Source organism: Macrobrachium rosenbergii, chromosome 13 (genome assembly GCF_040412425.1).
Source record: "Macrobrachium rosenbergii isolate ZJJX-2024 chromosome 13, ASM4041242v1, whole genome shotgun sequence".
NCBI lineage: Eukaryota > Metazoa > Arthropoda > Malacostraca > Decapoda > Palaemonidae > Macrobrachium > Macrobrachium rosenbergii.
In genome coordinates this window covers 3,286,192-3,307,519 of record NC_089753.1, presented here as the reverse complement: position 1 = coordinate 3,307,519, position 21,328 = coordinate 3,286,192, and the positions used below count along the sequence as shown (strand labels likewise).

General features: G+C 35.8%; 1 protein-coding gene across 2 annotated transcripts in view; it reads right to left on the bottom strand.

Moving 5' to 3' along the window:
• Window positions 1-10,168, bottom strand: part of LOC136844859 (1-acyl-sn-glycerol-3-phosphate acyltransferase alpha-like) — a 274,861-nt gene extending 264,693 nt beyond the window's left edge. Inside the window, exon 1 of one of the 2 annotated variants that reach the window (XR_010854985.1) lies at window positions 9,675-10,168. Coding sequence is in view for 1 of the 2 variants with exons in the window: in XM_067114102.1 (XP_066970203.1) it covers window positions 9,675-10,096 (422 nt within the window). In the remaining variant the exon portion in view is untranslated. The remainder of the gene's footprint in view (window positions 1-9,674) is intronic. The other variant, XM_067114102.1, reaches the window with a different exon arrangement.
• Window positions 10,169-21,328: the final 11,160 nt, after the last annotated feature.

Here is a 21,328-nt window from a genome sequence, read left to right as displayed (position 1 = left end):
AATAAATTTCTGACTCACATCAGGATCGAACCAAGGTCTTTCAATTGAAAGGCAAGGGCGCTGCCCACTAGGCCATAAAAGTCATAAAAGAAGTTGGAATCTGAGGGCAACTGCACCCAAAGAATTACCTGGGCAAGCGAATGAAATGCTGTCAATTGGGTCATTGCTGAGTCGGGAAGTTTGTGAAAACACGCTGGTATGCAGGCAGTTAGCTTGCCCAGGTAATTCCTTGGGTGCAGTTGCCCTCAGGTTCCAACTCCTTTTATGACGTTTATGGCCTAGTGGGCAGCGCCCTTGCCTTTCAACTGAGAGACCTGGGTTCGATCCTGATGTGAGTCAGAAATTATATATATATATATATATATATATATATATATATATATATATATATATATATATATATACTGCATACACAGTATATAGATTCATGTTGAATTTAAAGGTATTTGACAGTATGACACAGGCTTTCCAAAGTACTACCCATAGCTTTATTCCTTTCTGCAAACTTACTTCAACCGTTTAATGTGACTGTTTTACATCTGTTACAGCGCAACAGTTCCCCTTATCGATGAGTTCCATTCCACTTCTCCAACACATGCTTTTGCTGGTGATTCTACTTTCTACACGCCTTTATGTCTTCACATCATAGATAACTCGTGCTATTATATTTCTGATGCAGAGGCCAAAAAAAGTATATCTTAGTTTAACCAGACCACTGAGCTGATTAACAGCTCTCCTAGGGCTGGCCCGAAGGATTAGATTTATTTTTACGTGGCTAAGAACCAAATGGTTACCTAGCAACGGGACCTACAGCTTATTGTGGAATCCGAACCACATTATAGCGAGAAATGAATTTCTATCACCAGAAACAAATTCCTCTTGTTCTTCACTGGCCGGTCGGAGATTCGAACTCGCGACCATCAGAGTGGTAGCTGAGAACGGAACCCGTTCACCCAGCGAGGAACAACATATGGATTAGTGAATGTAATATTAATCGTTGTATCAAATCGACTTTCTGCTAAATTCCCGGTTACTCTTCCGTCCTGGTCGTCATTATTCTAAAGCATTACTGCATCTCTTCTGTCGATGTTTTATGTTTTCAGACTGGCTTGAAGGGGATGTAGTTCATATTGTCAGATCTGCTTCTTGAAAATTTTAATCTCTTCCACATAATACTTTATCATAGCGGCCTTACCCGCATACATTGTATGGGTGGGACACAGCCGCTTGCCCACATAAGCTTTGGAAAGAGAAACCCATGAATTATAGAAAAAAAAAAATCCTGAGATGTAACTGGCACATTAAAATCTATATCATAAAAGAATCTAACTTTTCATAATCTGTAAATAAACCAAAGTGCAAAAGCATTAGCAATGTTGTATGAAGTATTCTGTGTAACAATAAGTGTTGAGGTAATCTTCTAATCCACACTCTTCGCCCATCTCGACCAAGATCCATGACCTGTCATGTCGCTGTTGATTATCGTTCATTTATCATGGGCGTTTCTTTTGAAGCCTTGGAGACAGAAATAAATCCAAAATAATTCTTATTGTCACCCACTTTGTCCCCACTTCTATTCTGTTCCTCTCCTAGGATTTTCAAAAGGCGCCGATGACCTTTGTTGTTTTGACTCCGGTTTGTGACATCAATCAACCCGCCAATCTCCCTCTACTTCCAAAAGTTCCAAATTAGTTGATGGGCTCAGAGGTCCACACCATGCCTCTTTAGAGGATACCCTCTAACATCTACGGGTACCCCCTAGGCAAATGCCCATGTCGATCTGTCTCCAAGCAGTGTTAAGCCCTGGCTTCACACTGGGCTAGAAAAAGGGTATTGCCTTTTACTAAATCAAAACATGAGATTCCCTTGTATGCAGTACAACACTTCCTTTCTTATCAGGTTACTCCAAGTACACCAATAGTAGCACACTACTGCGTGGGTATAGTTGAATTTATAACCCTTCTCTTTTCATTAGCCTTCGAACGTCTTCATACCAATAATTTGAAACCGAACGATATCCTGTTCATATATATATATATATATATATATATATATATATATATATATATATATATATATATATATATATATATATAATATAAAGAGCAGATGACAGCTATTACCGACTTAGCTTCAAAAGCAGAAGTACATAAAGTTACGTTCTCTCCTACGAAATCGTGCCTGAGAACTTGAGAAATTCCAAACGATGTTACAAGATAACACTAACATTATATATACTGTGTGTGTATATATATATATATATATATATATATATATATATATATATATATATATATATATAAATATAATATTGACTGGGATGATATTTTATCATCTTGCTACATTTATTTATCCGGTCCTAGTTCATATACCGTAATACTATCTCACGTTCAACAGTTTCGGATTTTCACAGTCTGAACTATTTTCGCGCCAAATGATTTGTTTACACATGATAGAGCGCCAGGCTCCGCCGACGAGGTGACATCTTCCTTGACATCGCCTTTTGGTGAGTCGTCTTTGTTTGTGAATTTTTCCGCAGAATGTTTGTCTCACGGGTTGCGATTGTGTGTGCCAAGAAACAATGCTCGTATTATGTGAAGCTGCCTCGGCATATGGCAAGGGAGGCGGAAAACACTTCAATCGACGAATTCATCCTTTTCGTAAAGCGAGAACATTTAAGTCTTTACAAGTTGGGCTGGTTTTGAATCGTTAAATGAGTTGTAGGGTAATCTTAGACCTTACGGTTTATTTTCAATATACTGAACGACATACAGTAGGTGTTGCCAAGGGGTGTAAGCCAAGCATGCTGTAAGCGCTTATGCACCATATTTTATTTTCATCACGTTCGCATTTTAAATACATGTATGTTAATTTTTGACGTTGTGGGATATCTTTTAAGACAGTTTTAAAGTTCTTCGTTAAGAAGTATTGTTGTTACCTGCCACAGAGTCATTTTTATTTTCAAAGGTATTTTACGTCTATTAGAAAAGGAAGTTGCATATGGGCTCTTATTTAGCCGAGGGTTTCGGAAGCAATTCATTATGACAGCACACAAGTAGCCTATTAGTCTACTAACTGATCAACATTATTATGTAAATCGACATTACAGCGGCAAGGATCAGAAACATTGTATTTATATATTCGGAATGTTCTGGCATAAAGAAACATAAAAAACAGGAAATAATTCAAGACAGAAAATCAAGAGACAAGTAAGAAGTTTATGAAAATTAAACCCGGAGGAGCGTGGTCGCGAATATATTAATGGGTGCAGGAGCTACAGAATCCTAAAGGTTTGCTGGATGAGTCATACACATGAGAACTTGGAAACGATGTCTTCTCTTCATGAGAAATGGATGTTAATTTTTTCAATACATTGTCAATAGTCATTCGAGTAAGAAAGCTAAAGAAATATATGGAATATACGATCGAGAATAAAAAAGAATTTGCCCCTTCTGCCACAGCAAAAAATTCTAGTCACCAGTTTCATCCTGCCTTTGGAATGTGCCCTGCATTTCAGGTTTTGCTTTTCGTCACGTCACGACGCGTCCAGTTGAACTATTTCAGTGGTTGGACTTGTCACTCGCAAACGCACAGAAATTACCACTTCATATCGTGCCTTAGTTTCTTAACATTGGTGCTAAATTTGTCCATGTTGCATTATACATATGTGTTACTCACTATTTCTACGTGACTTTTATTGTGGGCACATCCAAGGTGGTATACGCAAGGCCCATACTCTACTGTGCGTTTTTCTCAGGAGACAGGAGACTTGTTGCTTAAAAATAGCAGGAAAAGGTATTTGGGAAACAGACACACATGGGATGAAATTTCATATCAACTGAAGTCGTTTTCACCACTAGAGTGAAATTCATTTCTATCCCTCGAGCGGTTTCATAGATTAAAGTTCTATCCTACATTTTCTCGCTCAAATTCCTTAGTGACAGATATGTTTTATTCATTCCTGCTTATTCTGATACATATCATTATGCAAGACATTTTTTCAGTAAAGTATTACTTCATTTCTGTCTTATTTAGAGGTTTCACTTAATGGGTTAGAAACATATCACCTAGTTTTTCATATTTAATCATGTTAATTTTCCCAAAAAAATAATACGTATATATATATACATATATATATATATATATATATATATATGTATATATATATATATATATATATATATATATACTGTACAGTATTTTTCATATATCATAATGTTCATAAATTTTCAAGCATTGTTAAAATTCCACACGGCGCAGTTTTTATATTTCCCCAAAATAGTGAGAGGGTGAGTATTTCTATATAGTTATTTTGTGCATTGTTAAATCAGAGCAAGTGCGGTATCGATGTTACCTGTCATATTGCATCTTAACCTAACCAAACGTAACCTAAGCATCCTAACCCAGCCTGGGCTTGACCACTTAGCCCCCACCAGTAATTATACAGTAGGTGAAGAAGAGTGTGGGTCCAGCCAAGGAAGATGGTGTGCGGACCAAGTGATTGCTGCGAGACAACTGTGTGAGAAGTTTGTAAGTCAAGGGAAAAGCTTTATGCGGCACACACGCATGAACTAGGCAGAGCTGACGACAGAACTGACGGTGAGGCTACTTGGAAGGTGTACGGGATGTACGTACCTTATGGAGGGTCAACTGTTGGAAGCGATAAAAGTTTATGTTGGAAGTGTAGCATTTGCTGGAGAGTGATGGTGTGAGTAACTAGTGTGGTGTAAAAATGGGGCCGAGACTTTGCTGAACTGTCTCCATTTTTACGAAAGGAGTAATGTGAAAAATCAGAGAGACAGATATTGATGCAAAGTTGTGGGATAAGAGAGGGGTCGCGAATAGCGTGGAACGGCCGATATCTGCAGGTAATACAATGCTGACTAGGGATAATGATGAGAAGTTGGAATGTATGAAGGGATCGTTCAAACAGCCATCCTCTACGGAAGTGAAGTGTGAATGTTCGGTGCGAATGAAAGAAAGGCGGAAGCTTTGCATCGTGTTTCTGGTTTAGGAAGAGCTGAAAGAGTAAACAAATTTAAAGGTAGGCTATATGCAGGTGAAGGGTAATAGGTTGGTGAAAAGAGCGTCCAATTCGGAAGTTTTATGATTATGAGGATGTAGAAGTAGAACAAAAAAGAAAAAGCTTTAGGTGGCCTAAAAGGGGTATTTGAAAGGATGGGCATCAACGTGGAGGAAGCGAGAGTGCGTGCCAGTTAGCGCCAAATGGCACAGCGTGTATGGGGGCTGACACGTTGCTGGTGAGTCTTCTGTATAGGTTCATGAAGCAGTTACTGTTGGGAAGTTTTTTATTTTTACCTATATTTTTGCAGAGGGAATTCATAAACGATTCAGCAGTTCGCGCATGGATGTGGCGGTGGGCGTTGTGTTTTCTTTTCTTGGAGCTGCTCCCTCTTTGCGAATGATGCACACACACACACACACACACACACATATAGTTTTCATTGTCTAATGCTTTGTACTTCTATCATGTTCCTGATACGAGACGAAGAAGCAAACAACATTCCAAAGCAAGATAAGGAAGGAGAAGGTTTCGTTATTTTGGGAGATCCGAGATAAGACTTCAAAACAGCCTTTCTCCTGTTCACTGAACGTTTTGTTCGGCGGCCTTGTTGTCGTCATCAGCAACACTATCACATCACTGCAGCTTGAAGGAATCGTAACCAGGATTAAGATCCACGTAAAATAAATTTCTGGTGTGGTTCACAGGATTCAGGTGATATTTTACAGCTAGTCCTACAGCGCCTTTGCGGAACTAGTGTATACACGTATATATATATATATATATATATATATATATATATATATATATATATATATATATATATATATATATATATATATATATATATATATATATATATATATATATAATCTCGCATTTTTATCACACCGTGATTTATATACAATCATGAAGCTACAAATGTCGCATAATATCAAATCCACGCTGCCTCGGGAATATCCCTGATGGGGAATTATCACCGAGGGGGAATTTATAAGTGATAAATGGACGGGCACTGCCGAGTCTCGATCCCACGACACAGATGCGCATCCATCAACTCCAGTCGACGTTACCACTGAGCTATCAAGAGAGGTATAAGTTAATGCCGAGTCTTGTTAACTTTGTTTACCAGTCGAGAGCGGGGAAATTGTACTTAGCTTCGGCATTAACCCACCTCCACCATGATAGTTCTTTGGTACGTTTGGAACACGCAGCTCTTTTTATGACATTTTTTATCACACGTGATTTATATACAATCATTGAAGTTACAAATGCCGCTTAACTTATACCTCTCTTGATAGCTCAGTGGTAACGTCGACTGGAGTTGCTGGATGCGCATCTGTGTCGTGGGATCGAGACTCGGCAGTACCCGTTCATTTATCACTCATAAATTCCCCTTCGATGGTAATTCCCCATCGAGGATATTCCCGAGGCAGCGTGGATTTGATATTAAGCGACATTTGTAGCTTCATGATTGTATATATATTCATATATATATATATATATATATATATATATATATATATATATATATATATATATATATATATATATATATATATACACACTGTACATTTACATATATACATACACATCCCATAAAAACAAGACAACGATCACTGCCATAATCACACGTAGAGTGTTGAACAGTGGATGAAGCGTGCATGCATAAAAGTTCCACAAATCTTACTGCTGCGAACACCAAGGCGTGAATCTCACCAGCACACGTTAGTCCCCACCTCACGCTGCATCAATGAACTCTAGCTTGCAGGCATCCTCTCCCTTCCTGGGTGGTGAGGTCCAAAATCTAAAGATTAACATTCTTGAGATCGTCTGGTGACCGTTGTTTTCTGACAGCCATCCTACGACTTCCGTCCTCCTAACACTGTCGAATTATGCTTACTTCACCAACTAGTCCTTTCTTTCCATATGGCCTGACCATCTCCTTTCATTGACGCTATCCATTTTGCCACTCCTCTGTATTCCCACATGTCATCCCCTCTCAATTTTTCTCATGTCGCATAGTACGTAAACAGTTTCCTTGTGTTGGCAAGGTCAGTATATGATGCCAAACCGCTATTCGGCCTAACTCAGGTTAGAATCCTGATGTAGACGTAAAGTTTCACAATTTAATTTAGAAATGTTTTCAGAGCTTATAAGCTTATAGAATACGTAATTCTTAATATTAGACAATTGGAAGTGTTCAGTGCCTGTTGGTGGTTGTGCAGTTAAACACAGATACCTGCAGATTTGATACAGCACATTATATATATATATATATATATATATATATATATATATATATATATATTATACATATATTATATATATATATATATATAGTATGTGTGAGCGTGCGTGTCTTTAATTGCATTAATATTGAGTAAAGCTATAATTCTTGTTAGCCCTTTTCTGAATTGCCATGTTGTCAGCACACTATATTTTGAATGGGACACAGGCAAAACTAACTACTATATATATATATATATATATATATATATATATATATATATATATATATAATATATATATATATATATATATATATATATATATATATATATATATATATATATATATATATATATATATATATTATATATATATATATATATATATATATATATATATATATATATATATATATACTGTATATATACGAGTATATATATATATATATATATATATATATATATATATATATATATATATATATATATAGTTTGTGTGTGAGCGTGCGTGTGTTTAATTGCATCAAGTTTGAATAAAGCTATAATTCTAGTTAGCTCTTTTTGAATATCCATGTTTTCAACACATTGCACATTTTGAATGGGATGCATGCAAAACTAACCTATTGTAATTTTTCAACGATTTTTCTTCAACTCGAACTCGCCTGTTTGAATTGCCCTTGGTCAGTGTACTAAATGGAAGTGCAAAATGAGTACAATTCATTTAAATATGAACGCAAATTAATCTTTAATATATTTTTTGTTAGATTATTTTTGAAAGAATAAAAAAGGACAAAAATAATAAGCAAGGCTACACGCTCCAAGTAAAGTTGCGTAACAGCTGTTGCCCCATGTTGTTCGATTCTGTCAGCTGACTGTGACTCGGGATTAGATTTGTACTAAAAGTAAACACTGGATTGTATCAGATATATTAGCGATGTCAGAAAATGTCAATTTTTGCAATTTTAAGTAAAGGTTCAAATGCTGGTCAGTACTTGACTTAATAATTCATAAGCAATTTCACAGTAGTAAGGAACAAATTTTTGACCTTGTTGAAAGAAATCGTAAGAGTAATTGAGTGCACACGCGCTCGCGCATATATATATATATATATATATATATATATATATATATATATATATATATATATATATATATATATATATATATATATATATATATATATATATATATATATATATATATATATATATATATATATATAAGTGTGCGCGCGCATACAGGCGAGTGCGAATTCGTAGTTAGAAAAGAGAGCCAATCTCAGTGATTATCAGCAACAAAGAAAAGAGGGAGAAGCAGAGAAACTGAGAAGTTGGCCGCTGCTGCGTGCTATTTTACGTTATTTAATTTCTCGGAGCAATTCTTGATACTCGCTAAGAAACCAAAATATGCATGTTACGTGTTTTTAATATACAGCTACATTAGGGCAATTCACTAATTTAAGAAAGGGTCGGTTAAAAGGGGTCCTGTCGCAGCATGCTATGATGACAAAAGTAGATGCAGTAAGTCGCGATAGTCATCACCAGCCATAGGCTAAGGCAAATAACTTTTTAATACAACACTTGAGGCGGTGACTGAGGTAGCAATGATTGCAACAGCTGTAGCCAGAACAAGCACTAAGATGTCCATGCTTTACAGTCTCCCAAACTAACACGGCTTTGAAACTTGGCTAATTCTATGGTCTAACGGCGACCAAGAGCGGTTAATTATAGACAAGTGTCGTTGCATTACAAATCACCCAGATGTTTTTACCAAGCGCACACTACAGTGCCTGTCAACACATGGATGCAAAGTTTGTGAATATGTGTTATTAGGAGCTAAGCATGACTCATTCAAAAGATGAAAGGAGTAACAGTGATTTTTTGAAGACTTATTTTAGTCAGTGACGTCAGGCTGTCCACGTTCAAACGCCTCCAACTTCCAACTGGACTTTCTTAGTCGGATAACAACCTGGGTGAGAATACCCCGAGGGCGGGTCATTTGACCTGAGAGGGCCTCTCTCTCTCTCTCTCTCTTCTCACACACACATATGCATACAACTTGTGGTCTGAAAACCAATTTAGAAAGGACAAAGGTGGATCTAAATCTCTATCCTACATACTGACGAGTTTTGAGATAACGTGATAAAATTTTTGTCCACAACTCATAGGAGTCTCTTCTATAAAAAAAAAAAAAAATAATAATAATAAACGTCATATCTGGTTAATACGACCACACCGGAGGCACACCTTTATCCTAAATACAGACGAGTTTTGGGGAATGATTGAAGACAGAACGAGAATACCTACCTAATCTGTTTGAGAAAATAGGGAAAAATGCTGAAGACGTGACTATGAATACCGAACCTAAACTGGCGAATTCTGATGAATTACATAAAAAAAAACCCAGCGTGCTGAACTTACGTGGTGTTCGTCAGGTCACCAGGCCACCACATGATGATCGGGATGGTGAGTACCGGGGCCAACATCGTCCAGACGTAGAAGATGGTAAACTTCAGATACATTCGAAATCGACTGCTGGACGTATAGAGAAAGGGCAACGCCAACACTATCACTAGTATAAATATCCACGCAACGTAGCACGTCATCTCGTAGCAAGAGTTTTGATGTGAGCTTTTGGGAAAGGGAAAAATACGTTGCGATTTGGCGGGACGGTTTTGCTGTAAGCTTTGGACGGAGGGTCTAGTCGCACCGGCGGATTTTCTATCACTGATCAACATCTGTTCGAGAGGAGGTCTTTCTCGCTCGCTCTTCCTCTTGGTTTTTAATTGTTTTATCTCCGATGGACTTCCGCATGTGGCGCCCTCTCTCGTTTCTATCCTCATTTATAACTGACGTGACAAGCGTGCTGACTAGTAGCGGAATCTGTCGCAATGGGCGACGGGTTCAGAATCTTTTTCAATCCACGAGCACGAGGGAATCAACAGGTTCCAATATTATTCGTCAGCTGCTTGTGGGTTCAACTGCCGAGCCCGGCGTTACGCCTCCCCCTACCCTGAATCCTATCCTTCCATCCTACGGTCTCATCGTTACGTCACGGCGTACGGAATGATGATGATTGTTAAGATCAAGGTAACTGTTGTCGAAGACAGATTATTAAAATGAGGCTTCGGACATGACGGCTTTTATTTTAATCTTAATTTATATACAATGGCTGTTATCAGCTTAGAGTAAATCTGGCATACAAAGATTCTAAAGGAAAATAATTAACGAGAAAATATTTATTTTTCTTTTATCGTGTTTATCAGACTTAAGAATAATACAGGCTGCAACTTTCATATTGTGAAGTTTTCAAAATGTAGCCCAGAGACTCTAGTCAAGTGCAACGCACTTGAGCGCTAGCACACACACATACGCGCGCTCGCTTGTATGAACGCACTATAAACAATATATATATATATATATATATATATATATATATATATATATATATATATATATATATATATATATAGTATATTACATAGTTCGCTTGGTTTACCATCTCTCTCTCTCTCTCTCTCTCTCTCTCTCTCTCTCTCTCTCTGTCGCCGGAGACATTCACCTTTTGCTCAAGGTCAACCTTTTCCCTAACGAGCGACTGGTCAGGGATATCCAATGAGTTGCCCCCTGGACGATTAATTTATCCTTTTTCTGACCTTTATCTCTTATCGTTATAGTTTTATAGTCATAATGATGGAACGTTACCGAAATAATGGGCAGTGATCAACGTATTTATCAATAAGACACTTTGCGACATTACTTTGAAATTAAAATGGATGATACGTTTCCAGTTAATATTTTTTGGACACTCAATGTGAGCAGTTTTTCCGCGAACCTACCAAAGAGAGTCGGCAAGAGACCGTGCTGGCACTGGGTACCCTAGACACCTGGGTATCTTAATTTAAGTCCAGTAAGCTGGTCAGTACTATGGCATTGGAAACAGAAACAAATGAAGGTGACCTTTAAAAGACAACAACCAGTACCAGTAATTTGGTGCCGATGATGCATGAATGGCAGCAAAATGAAAATTGTGGCTGTCATATTTCAACAGAGGAACAAAATCATGTTTCTATATGCTCTTAGGGATAGAAGAAAGAAAAGCCAGTGTTTTTCGCCTGGATGACGACGATTGGGCTATTACATGAAGACTGACTAAAATGACAAAAAATAAATAAACAAAATTTTACTGTCAATAACTACAGAAAAAACAACAACAATCTAATACAAAGAACGTCAAAAGAACCAGAACAGAACGTGACTAAAATAGCAAAAAGAAAAAAAATGGCTGTTTTGTAACAAAATGAACACATTTGAATTTCATAGCAAAAACAAGAAGCTTTCTGTTATATATATATATATATATATATATATATATATATATATATATATATATATATATATATATTGTATATATATATAATATATATATTATGCATGCTCATAGTCACTTACAAATAATTTTATATATCAAACACCAAAGAAAAAAAATTACTTGTTCTTTGGTCGTTTTACAACAACCAAAAAAAGCAAGAGTAAACACTTTGTGATAAAATAAGAATCTGACCTTTTTACAACAACAAAAGGAACAGGATTAACCACTTTGTGATAACCAAATAAGAATCTGACCTTTTATAACAACAAAAGGAATAGGAATTTGTGATAAAATAAGAATCTGACCTTTTTATAACAACATAAGGAACAGGACTTTGTGATAACAAATAAGAATCTGACCTTTTTATAACAACAAAAGGAACTGGACTTTGTGATAACAAAATAAGAATCTGACCTTTTTATAACAACAAAAGGAATAGGAATTTGTGATAAAATAAGAATCTGATCTTTTTATAACAACAAAAGGAACAGGACTGATTAAGAATCTGACCTTTTTATAACAAAAATAAGGACTTTGTGAGAACCTTTTACAACAACAAAAGGAACAGGATTAACCACTTTGTGATAAAAGAATCTGACCTTTTATAACAACAAAAGGAATAGGAATTTGTGATAAAATAAGAATCTGACCTTTTTATAACAACAAAAGGAACAGGACAAATAAGAAACTTTGTGATAACAAATAAGAACTTTTACAACAACAAAAGGAACAGGATTACTTTGTGATAACAAAATAAGAATCTGACCTTTTATAACAACAAAGGAATAGGAATTTGTGATAAAATAAGAATCTGACCTTTTATAACAACATATGAACAGGACTTTGTGAAACAAATAAGAATCTGACTTTTATAACAACAAAAGGAACTGGACTTTGTGATAACAAAATAAGAATCTGACCTTTTATAACAACAAAAGGAAAAATTTGTGGAATCTGATCTTTTATAACAACCAGGACTTTATGATAACAAAATAAGAATCTGACCTTTTTATAACAACAAAAGGAACAGGACAAACCACTTTGTGATAACAAAATAAGAATCTGACCTTTTTATAACAACAAAAGGAACAGGACAAACCACTATGTGATAACAAAATGAGAATCTGACCTTTTTATAACAACAAAAGGAACAGGACAAACCACTTCTTTCTAATAACAAAATAAGAATCTGACCTTCGGATAACAAGAGGAACAGGACTAACCACTTTCTAATAAAATAAGAATCTGACCTTTTTTTTTAACCAACAAAAGGAGAAAGAATCTGACTTCTTTATGGTAACAAAAGAGAATGAGAGTTTGATTTTTTACAACAAAAAAGGACAAGAATCTGACCTTTCCATAACTACATGAAGAACAAGACTGACCTTTTATGAAACCCGAGAGAAGACTGTGGCTGGCAAATGGGCATGCAATCAGCCAACCTCCAGACCTGGCATCAGGTTCGATTCGGATGACAGGAAATAGAACAGGAGATGTCTCATTTCTGTGAAGAGCAGCTGATTCGTTATGAAAATGATTCCATTAATAAGCATTCAGGAATTTTGTTTTAGACATTCTGTCACTTTAGGTGAGTTGTGGGGAGTTTTTGTCCATTTTCAGGTATTACAGGCCTTATGGATAATTGTACGGTATATATGAAGGTAATACCTGAGCTTATCTTCTGAATAATACTTTATATTTTTTCCGGGATTACTTGGCCCCTGATTAACATTTTTATTGAATTTCTTCAGAGTTCTACGTTTTAACGTTCATTTTTTTCCGTTTCGTAGTCAAAATTTTTTTCATAGATAGTTCCATAATGAGTTGACGCTGACACAAAAGCAATATGCTGATGATCAGTTAAATAGGCCGTCACTCAGGACGCGGGAATTGCACATCTTGGAAAACCAAAGCGGTAAGATCTCACTTCTCTGAAGAGCAGCCGATTCATCACGAAGAGCTGCTTCCAATAGACAACGTCATGAATGAAAAGTGAAACTTATTCTACACTTGACCGTGTATAATGATTACAATAAATCCTCAGGGGTGATGCCGGAATGAATAATAATTTTACTTCATGACACGTAATGTGTTTGTATTCCTATATAATTTTATTAACGTTAAGCATGACAAAACCTTAAAAAACAAAATGCAGCGCAATATAATATATAAGATGTATTAACAGTGCGACGGAGTTTCAAAAAGACTCAATACTGCTCTCATTATGGGACAGATGAACTAACAATCATGAAAATGGAGATGGCAGTGACAGAGGTGAACCAGTGAAGACGACTCCAATATCAGCTGTTAACCTCCCTCCTTCCCTCCCTCCCGTGCTGCAAGGGATCGCGTTTCAGCTGCTGCTCTTCTGTCGGACGCCGCTGCTTGTGTTCCAGCCAGTCGGGTGGCGCCCCAGCCTCTCGTTGACGGAGGGAATTCACCTTCTCACCACTACTGCGCTTCCTACACGCTGGGACCTTGGCCTACACTATTGCATGAGAACAATCGTTTGTTCATGCACTTTGTGTGATTAAGTGTAATTGTGTGTGTGTGTGTGTGTGTGTGTGTGTGAGAGAGAGAGAGAGAGAGAGAGGGAGGAGGTAGAGGTCTGCTTACACTTTGAAGGAATCCCATTAGCTATAATTCACTCTATGGTTTACATTCTTCTATTGTAATCGCTTACTATAGCTGATTTTGTGTGTGTGTGGGGTTGGGGGGAGGGGTGTCGGCTCTCGTGTTTTTGGTGACATCAAGAACTTCGTAACATTTTTTTAGGGGTAAACAGAGAGAGAGAGAGAGAGAGAGAGAGAGAGAGAGAGAGAGAGAGAGAGAGAGAGACAGCAAGCGAGCGAGCCATGTATGCACTTTTGTTTTCGTTGTCCATAGGGAAGAACTACAAGACCGATTTGCCCCAGGGTTGGATTTTTTGTTCTTTTGTATGCTGAATGTTCTGTGCCAGCCACAAGGAGACGGAGTTAACAGACCGGGAGGGCAACGAACCCTGTTATTGCTTGAGCGAATGTGACGAGGCACCGACCATTTTGCACTGATTTCAAAGCATTTCTTAATTTCTTGTTAGGTATAGCTTTAAGAGGATAGGAACTTATGGTGCCATTTGATTTTCTTTAAGAATGATTTTGTGAAGACGGCATAATATAACTTTCTATAATTGTATATCTGTGAGACAGTATGTTATCACTACAGCTTCAGATGTATGCATAACTTTATAAAATTTAAATTGCGCAATGCTACAAGAATGGTACATAGTTGAATTCTACATATTTTGGACGTAAGAATATAATATTTCCTAAGTTTTTACAAATGGAATTATATTGAAGTGCTACTAAACTTGGAAATGATGCGCCCACAGTTCAATTTTTATATCAATTTACAAAAAAAAACTGTGTACTGATCTACTAATACACTGAAATTATTGCGCTTATCCTCCGAGACTCTATTGGGAATGCTTTTGATTTGCTAAATATGGACTTTGATCCTGTGGCGAGAATCAGGGCACTTTATGTCGATTTTTCTGTTTGGAAGGCTACTGATTTCCACTTCTAAATAAGTATTGTATTGTAAAGTATATACCGAGTCTATATATATCTATATATATATATAATATATATATATATATATATATATATATATATATATATATATATATATATATATATGTATATATATATATATATATATATATATATATATATATATATATATATATATATATATATATATATATATGTATATCAACTCTCATTTTCCTCTCTATAGGTTTGTTCCAAAATGGTATATCAACTACAGTATATCAACTCTCGCATTTTTCTCTATAGGGTTTGTTCCAAAATGGTAGAGCTTTCCGGTTCTTAGCAAGTCTCAAGAGATGAGGTTGCTGGCCTCATGACCTCCTCTTGACCCCAGCTGACGTTTGTACTCCTTCGCACTTAGGTCGGCTATAAAAAAAATAGTAGGCATCGGTTCGTTCGGGATTGAGTTACTGACCTTGCGAATATGAGCTAATTGCCTTACTACTGAAGCTAAATATATATATAATATATATATATATATATATATATATATATATATATATATATATATATATATATATATATATATATATACACACATATATATACACACACACGACACATATGCTGATGGACAATTAAGATCCGCCTTTCTTGTACATATATCTTGATTTTAATATTTTTAAATGTATAATCTTAAGTTTAAAAAAAGTTATGTATGAGTTTTATGATAATTATTTGTTGTTTTTATCTATTTTAGAGCCCTTGAAGACGTTATTATATATGAAAATTACGAAACGTCGGGAATTAAATATGTACAAGAAAGGCGAATCTTAATTACCCATCAGCATACGTGTTGTGTATAACGGCTATGCCACTCCACAAATTATATATAATATATATTATATATATATATATATATATATATATATATATATATATATATATATATATATATATATATATATACTGTATATGTATATATATATATATTATATATATATATATATATATATATATATATATATATATATATATATATATATATATATATATATATACATACATATATATATATATATATACTTACACTGGTCACTTTCTATCATACAAGTATGTGATTGTAGTAACCACAATGCCCTCATAATTTCTCGAATTCTTCACACTTTTGGATACGCCTATCACTACAAAGCCTTAGATTCAGATGCAATAATATGCAGTAATTCTGATGTCTGTACCCGGATTCGAACCCGCATCCAGAGTCTATACCAGCTGGATCTAAACCAGCTCTAATAAATGTGCATGGATGAGCGGCAATACATTTTATTCCTTCTCGTGGTCAGCTCGGCAACGTGATTTCTTTCTGATTCTGAAGATGTGGGTTCGAATCCGGCTACGGGCATCGGAATTACTGCATATTCTTGCATCTGGATCTAAGGCTTTTTAGTGATATGCGGATCCTAAAAGTGTAAAGAATTTGAGAAGTTAAGAGGTGGTTACTGAATTATATATATGCATATATATACATATATTTTACTATCGAATTTACTTTATTTTAGAAAAAAACCACGCACCCAAAGAGAAATGTAATTTTCTTTGAGTGCAAGTAGCTTATCCCAGTCACGTGAGAATATGTGACAACACTATATATTATCTTCTTCTTCATTTAACGTGCTTTTTCCCATTTTTCATATTGGGTAAGCACGATGACTTCTATTGAAGGACTTTGATTTGGCTTTGGGGTAGGCCGTAGCCTCGATCGGCTGCCCTGCCTGACATTGCTTAGACCCTGGTAGCACGTGTATATGTATCGTGCCAATCCCCAGCTCCCTTTCCCCTAGCAGTGCGGAGACGTGAGCGGTTTAGGCCGACAGTTCGAGACGTGTAAGGCGTCTGTTATGTTTTTTAGAAGATGTTGAGTGGCTTTGTTTGTGTGTGTAGTAGTCTGTAACACCCATTTACTTTCAGCAAACCTATCCGTTGATTACATACATAATCCCGGGGTGTCTACACGGATAGCAAAGTGTCTGCCCTCTGACCGGCCGGCTGTGGGGTTGAACCCGAGACACAGACTTCTTATGAAGTCCGAGTCCGCTGCTCTACCAACCGAGCCATCGAGGCTTCACAACACTATATATTATATATATATACAGTATATATGTATATATATATATATATATATATATATATATATATATATATATATATATATATATATATATATATATATATTATACATATAATGTTTTAACACATAGCCTACATAAATATCTATGATTTCGCAATTTTTAGAAAGAGAAAAGCAACGCCTGGAGCAAGGTAACAAGACCAGTGTTCTAGGATGCTGCTGACACGGCCAGACAGGAAGGATCATTCGCCCTATGGAAGGGAAGCATCTGAATCAGCATGAGGCCTCATGACCACCATCTCTAGAGTTTGCTCAAGTGAAATAAAAAGCGAATGTTATTCATTTAAAGATAAATATCGAAACGTATTTGGTATCACATATTTGCAGTACAAACCAAATTTATTTTCATAAAAACAGAGATATGGCATAATTTTTGGCCGCCGCTGCCAAACCTCAGTTTCCCTGGCACGTGGTCAGCGAGGGCATTTCCATGGATGGCCAGCTCGCTCTAAAGCAGTAACAACGGAGGTCACCTCAAGGCTCAAGCAGCCAGAGTCAGTGGACAGTGCGGGTAGCCCGCGGGATCGCCAGAGACGATCAAATCTCCGCACCACCAACATCTTTCTCCCAGGTCAAGTAAACTGTTTATATGTTATAAACAGTTTACTTGACCTGGGAGAAAGATGTTGTTAAAGAAACAACTAGGGGCCCTGTAATCAATGGTCAATCATTTTTCTCTCCTAAATGATGAGTAATTTTTAACGGGCAGAGGCACCGAAAAAAATACAGTCACGTAACCCATAAATAACTGCTAAAATGAAATATGGACAACAATCAAGTGGCTTGAAAAGCCATTCCTGCCGAACAACCCATACAAATTTTAAGTGTTAATGCATTAAACACATTATTGTATTAGTATAAGAACTATGGTTATTATTTCCAAAAAGCACACACACAAAGATAAATCATTAATAACAACCAATATTTACTCAACGCTGTTTCTTAAGAAGACGAAGTACAGTAAATGACAGATCTCAGGCAAAGCCATAAACAAGGGATTAACCTCGAGGGTGAAATTTAAAAGGATAACTAGATGTGGCAGCGCTGCATTCTTTTCCTGGCCACACCCCAGCGATCTTAGAATGTTTGAAAGACTATATAGTATAAATCTGTGGTTCTCAATCTTTTTTGAGTGATGGCACCCTAACTAATGTAATCATTACCGTGGCACACCTTCTTCACCATCCTCCATATCGCATGAATTAAATTTAACTTCTTATATAATGAATAAAATTATTTTCCATACTACACACACACACACACACACACACACACATATATATATATATATATATATATATATATATATATATATATATATATATATATATATACTGTATGTACATATGTGTGTGTGTGAACGTATTAGAGTAGACACACTGATAATAATTATATGAAGACTTCTGCAAACCTTTTTTTTTTGCAAATGTTCACTGAGATGATCTAGCCAAGACAAAACTCATGACAATCTTGCGGCACCCCTAGGCACTGTCTGTGGCACCCCAAGGTGCCACGGCACCCAGTTTGAGAACCACTGGTATAAATAGACGGTGATGAAAGAAAACGGAATAATCTGAAAGAGGGAAATGAGTTAACTGTCACCTTATGATCTATACTGAACATCTACAAAACTAGATAAAACATAGTTAATGCCAAAATAATTTGAGTAACAAAGTTTAATTTTTCACATTAATCTTCTCTCAAGTTCATCTGAATTCCGTATATATTTCCAGTCACCGTCATTTTCTAATTAGGCAAAGAAGTAAAAATGTTTTGATCAAGGCCAAAATATTGATTTTATATTTACAAATCATACATTAATATTAAAATAAGTAAACCCGAGGGTTTTTATATTCACAGATAACGATCTCTTCAAGATTTTTAGAAAAAAAATTACAGTTTTACACACTGAACAAAGAATTCTCTCTTCCCCTAAAGCAACAAATAATACCATAATTTTACCTAACAAAAAAGTTTTCAAGATATTTAACAAGGAATTGTCAAGGTGAAATGATGACTTTCTTGTGGTTATATATGTATATATACATATATTTATATGTATAATTTTATATGTATGTATATATACAATATACATATATATATATATATATATAATATATGTACATAATATATATATATATATATAATATATATACATATATATATATATATATATATATATATATATATATATATATATATATATATATATATATATATATATATATATATATATATATATATAGTGGAATCGAAGTCTTTAAACGAACGAACTAAATATCATAATAAATGAATAAGGGTATGCATAGAATAACCGATAAACAAAGGGGCGATAAACGAACCCTGAACGATTCCTTTATGCCTAGGAACACACCGGCGACATCAACCCATATAAATTATGGTTGGGTATCTCATACGAAAAAAGTTGTGTTCTGTGGTTTTTCTGAGAAGTCCCAGATACAGTATAGATAAAAGAATCCCACAGTGTTTATAACATATAGACTAAGTCGATTTCATCATATTAGTACTGGATGCAGACTAATGGAGGTCTTGACACCGCCGATGACCTTTTGAGCGCTGTTAGAGTAACTCGGTAGCAGCCGTTGAAAGAATGAGTAGGAAAAGGGAACGTGAAACATTAATGGAAAAGGGAGCCTATGCAGATGAAACGCAGAAAATTTATACCAGGTGTGGTATCGCATGACTATCAGACTGAATCCCATATATAGGGGGGTTGCTGGGGCAACACACACACACACACACACACACACACACACACAAAGAGAGAGAGAGAGAGAGACCTGTGGAGGCGACGCTGCAGGCCCCAAGTGGTTTGTGGACTTATTATAAATTTCCATGAGTACCCATAGACTAGCAAAACAATTCTAAGTCTAAGTTTACCGACCTATGAAATTTACAAAGTGCCTTTTCAAGATGAAGACTCGGTTGCGGCTACCCATTTGCAGGTGGAAACGTTTTATAAGAAGTTTAAGTCAAGAGTAAAAGTATTTAAAGAACATATTTTTCATTTTAAACCAAGACTTCAAAAACACTTGTGAAATTTCAAAATAGCTGACATCTAAGAACGAGGAGTTGCGTGCAAGGAATCAATCAAGCCCACGTTGCCGAGGAAGAGAACTGCCTCCCCTGCAACACACACACACACACACACACACACATATATATATATATATATATATATATATATATATATATATATATATATATATATATATATATATATATATTATAAAATTTGAGGGAGGACGCATTACCTAACTGCAAGACCTCTTCGTCAAGAGCTGAGTCATTTACGATAATTAACTTCGTCAGGAAAATCTGAAAATTGGTAACATTTTCTGTAACCACAAGAAATTCATCATGGGTAGGTCTTTTCTTTATCCCATCATTTTGTCTGGACAATTCTGTAGGCTAACTAAATTCATTGTAAGATAACAAGCATTTTAAATTTGTAATATTTATTTGTTTATTGTTGACCTGGGAATTTTTTTGTAATGTAGAATTGTGATATTTGTATTTGTGGGATGAGAACACCCTCCGTTAAATATGTAAAACTGATTTTTCTTAAAACTCCTGAATTGGAAGTTACCTGAAAAATAAATAAATAAAACCTTTCTCATGGCTATTTGATTGAGTGATTTATGAGATCTGGGCTGTCAGGACAAGCACTGACGGGGTGCTTCCAGCCATTCAATGCTTAAGACTGGCCCATTACGGGGCTCTCCCATGATGACAGTTTTGTGGCTACAAAAACAAAAAATAAAAAAGAAAGAAAGAAAAACAAGTAAAGACTGACAAGCTCTCGAAGCACATCCTCAAGCTGTCAAAAACCGAGATAGTTGACTTCCAGATTCCTGTGTCCATAGAGATGATGCTATGAACGCCTCGTGCAGTAGATCAGAGGTTTCACCTTCGATGAAATGTTTCTCTATCTGCATGTTGTTAAGTAGCACCTTAGGACCTT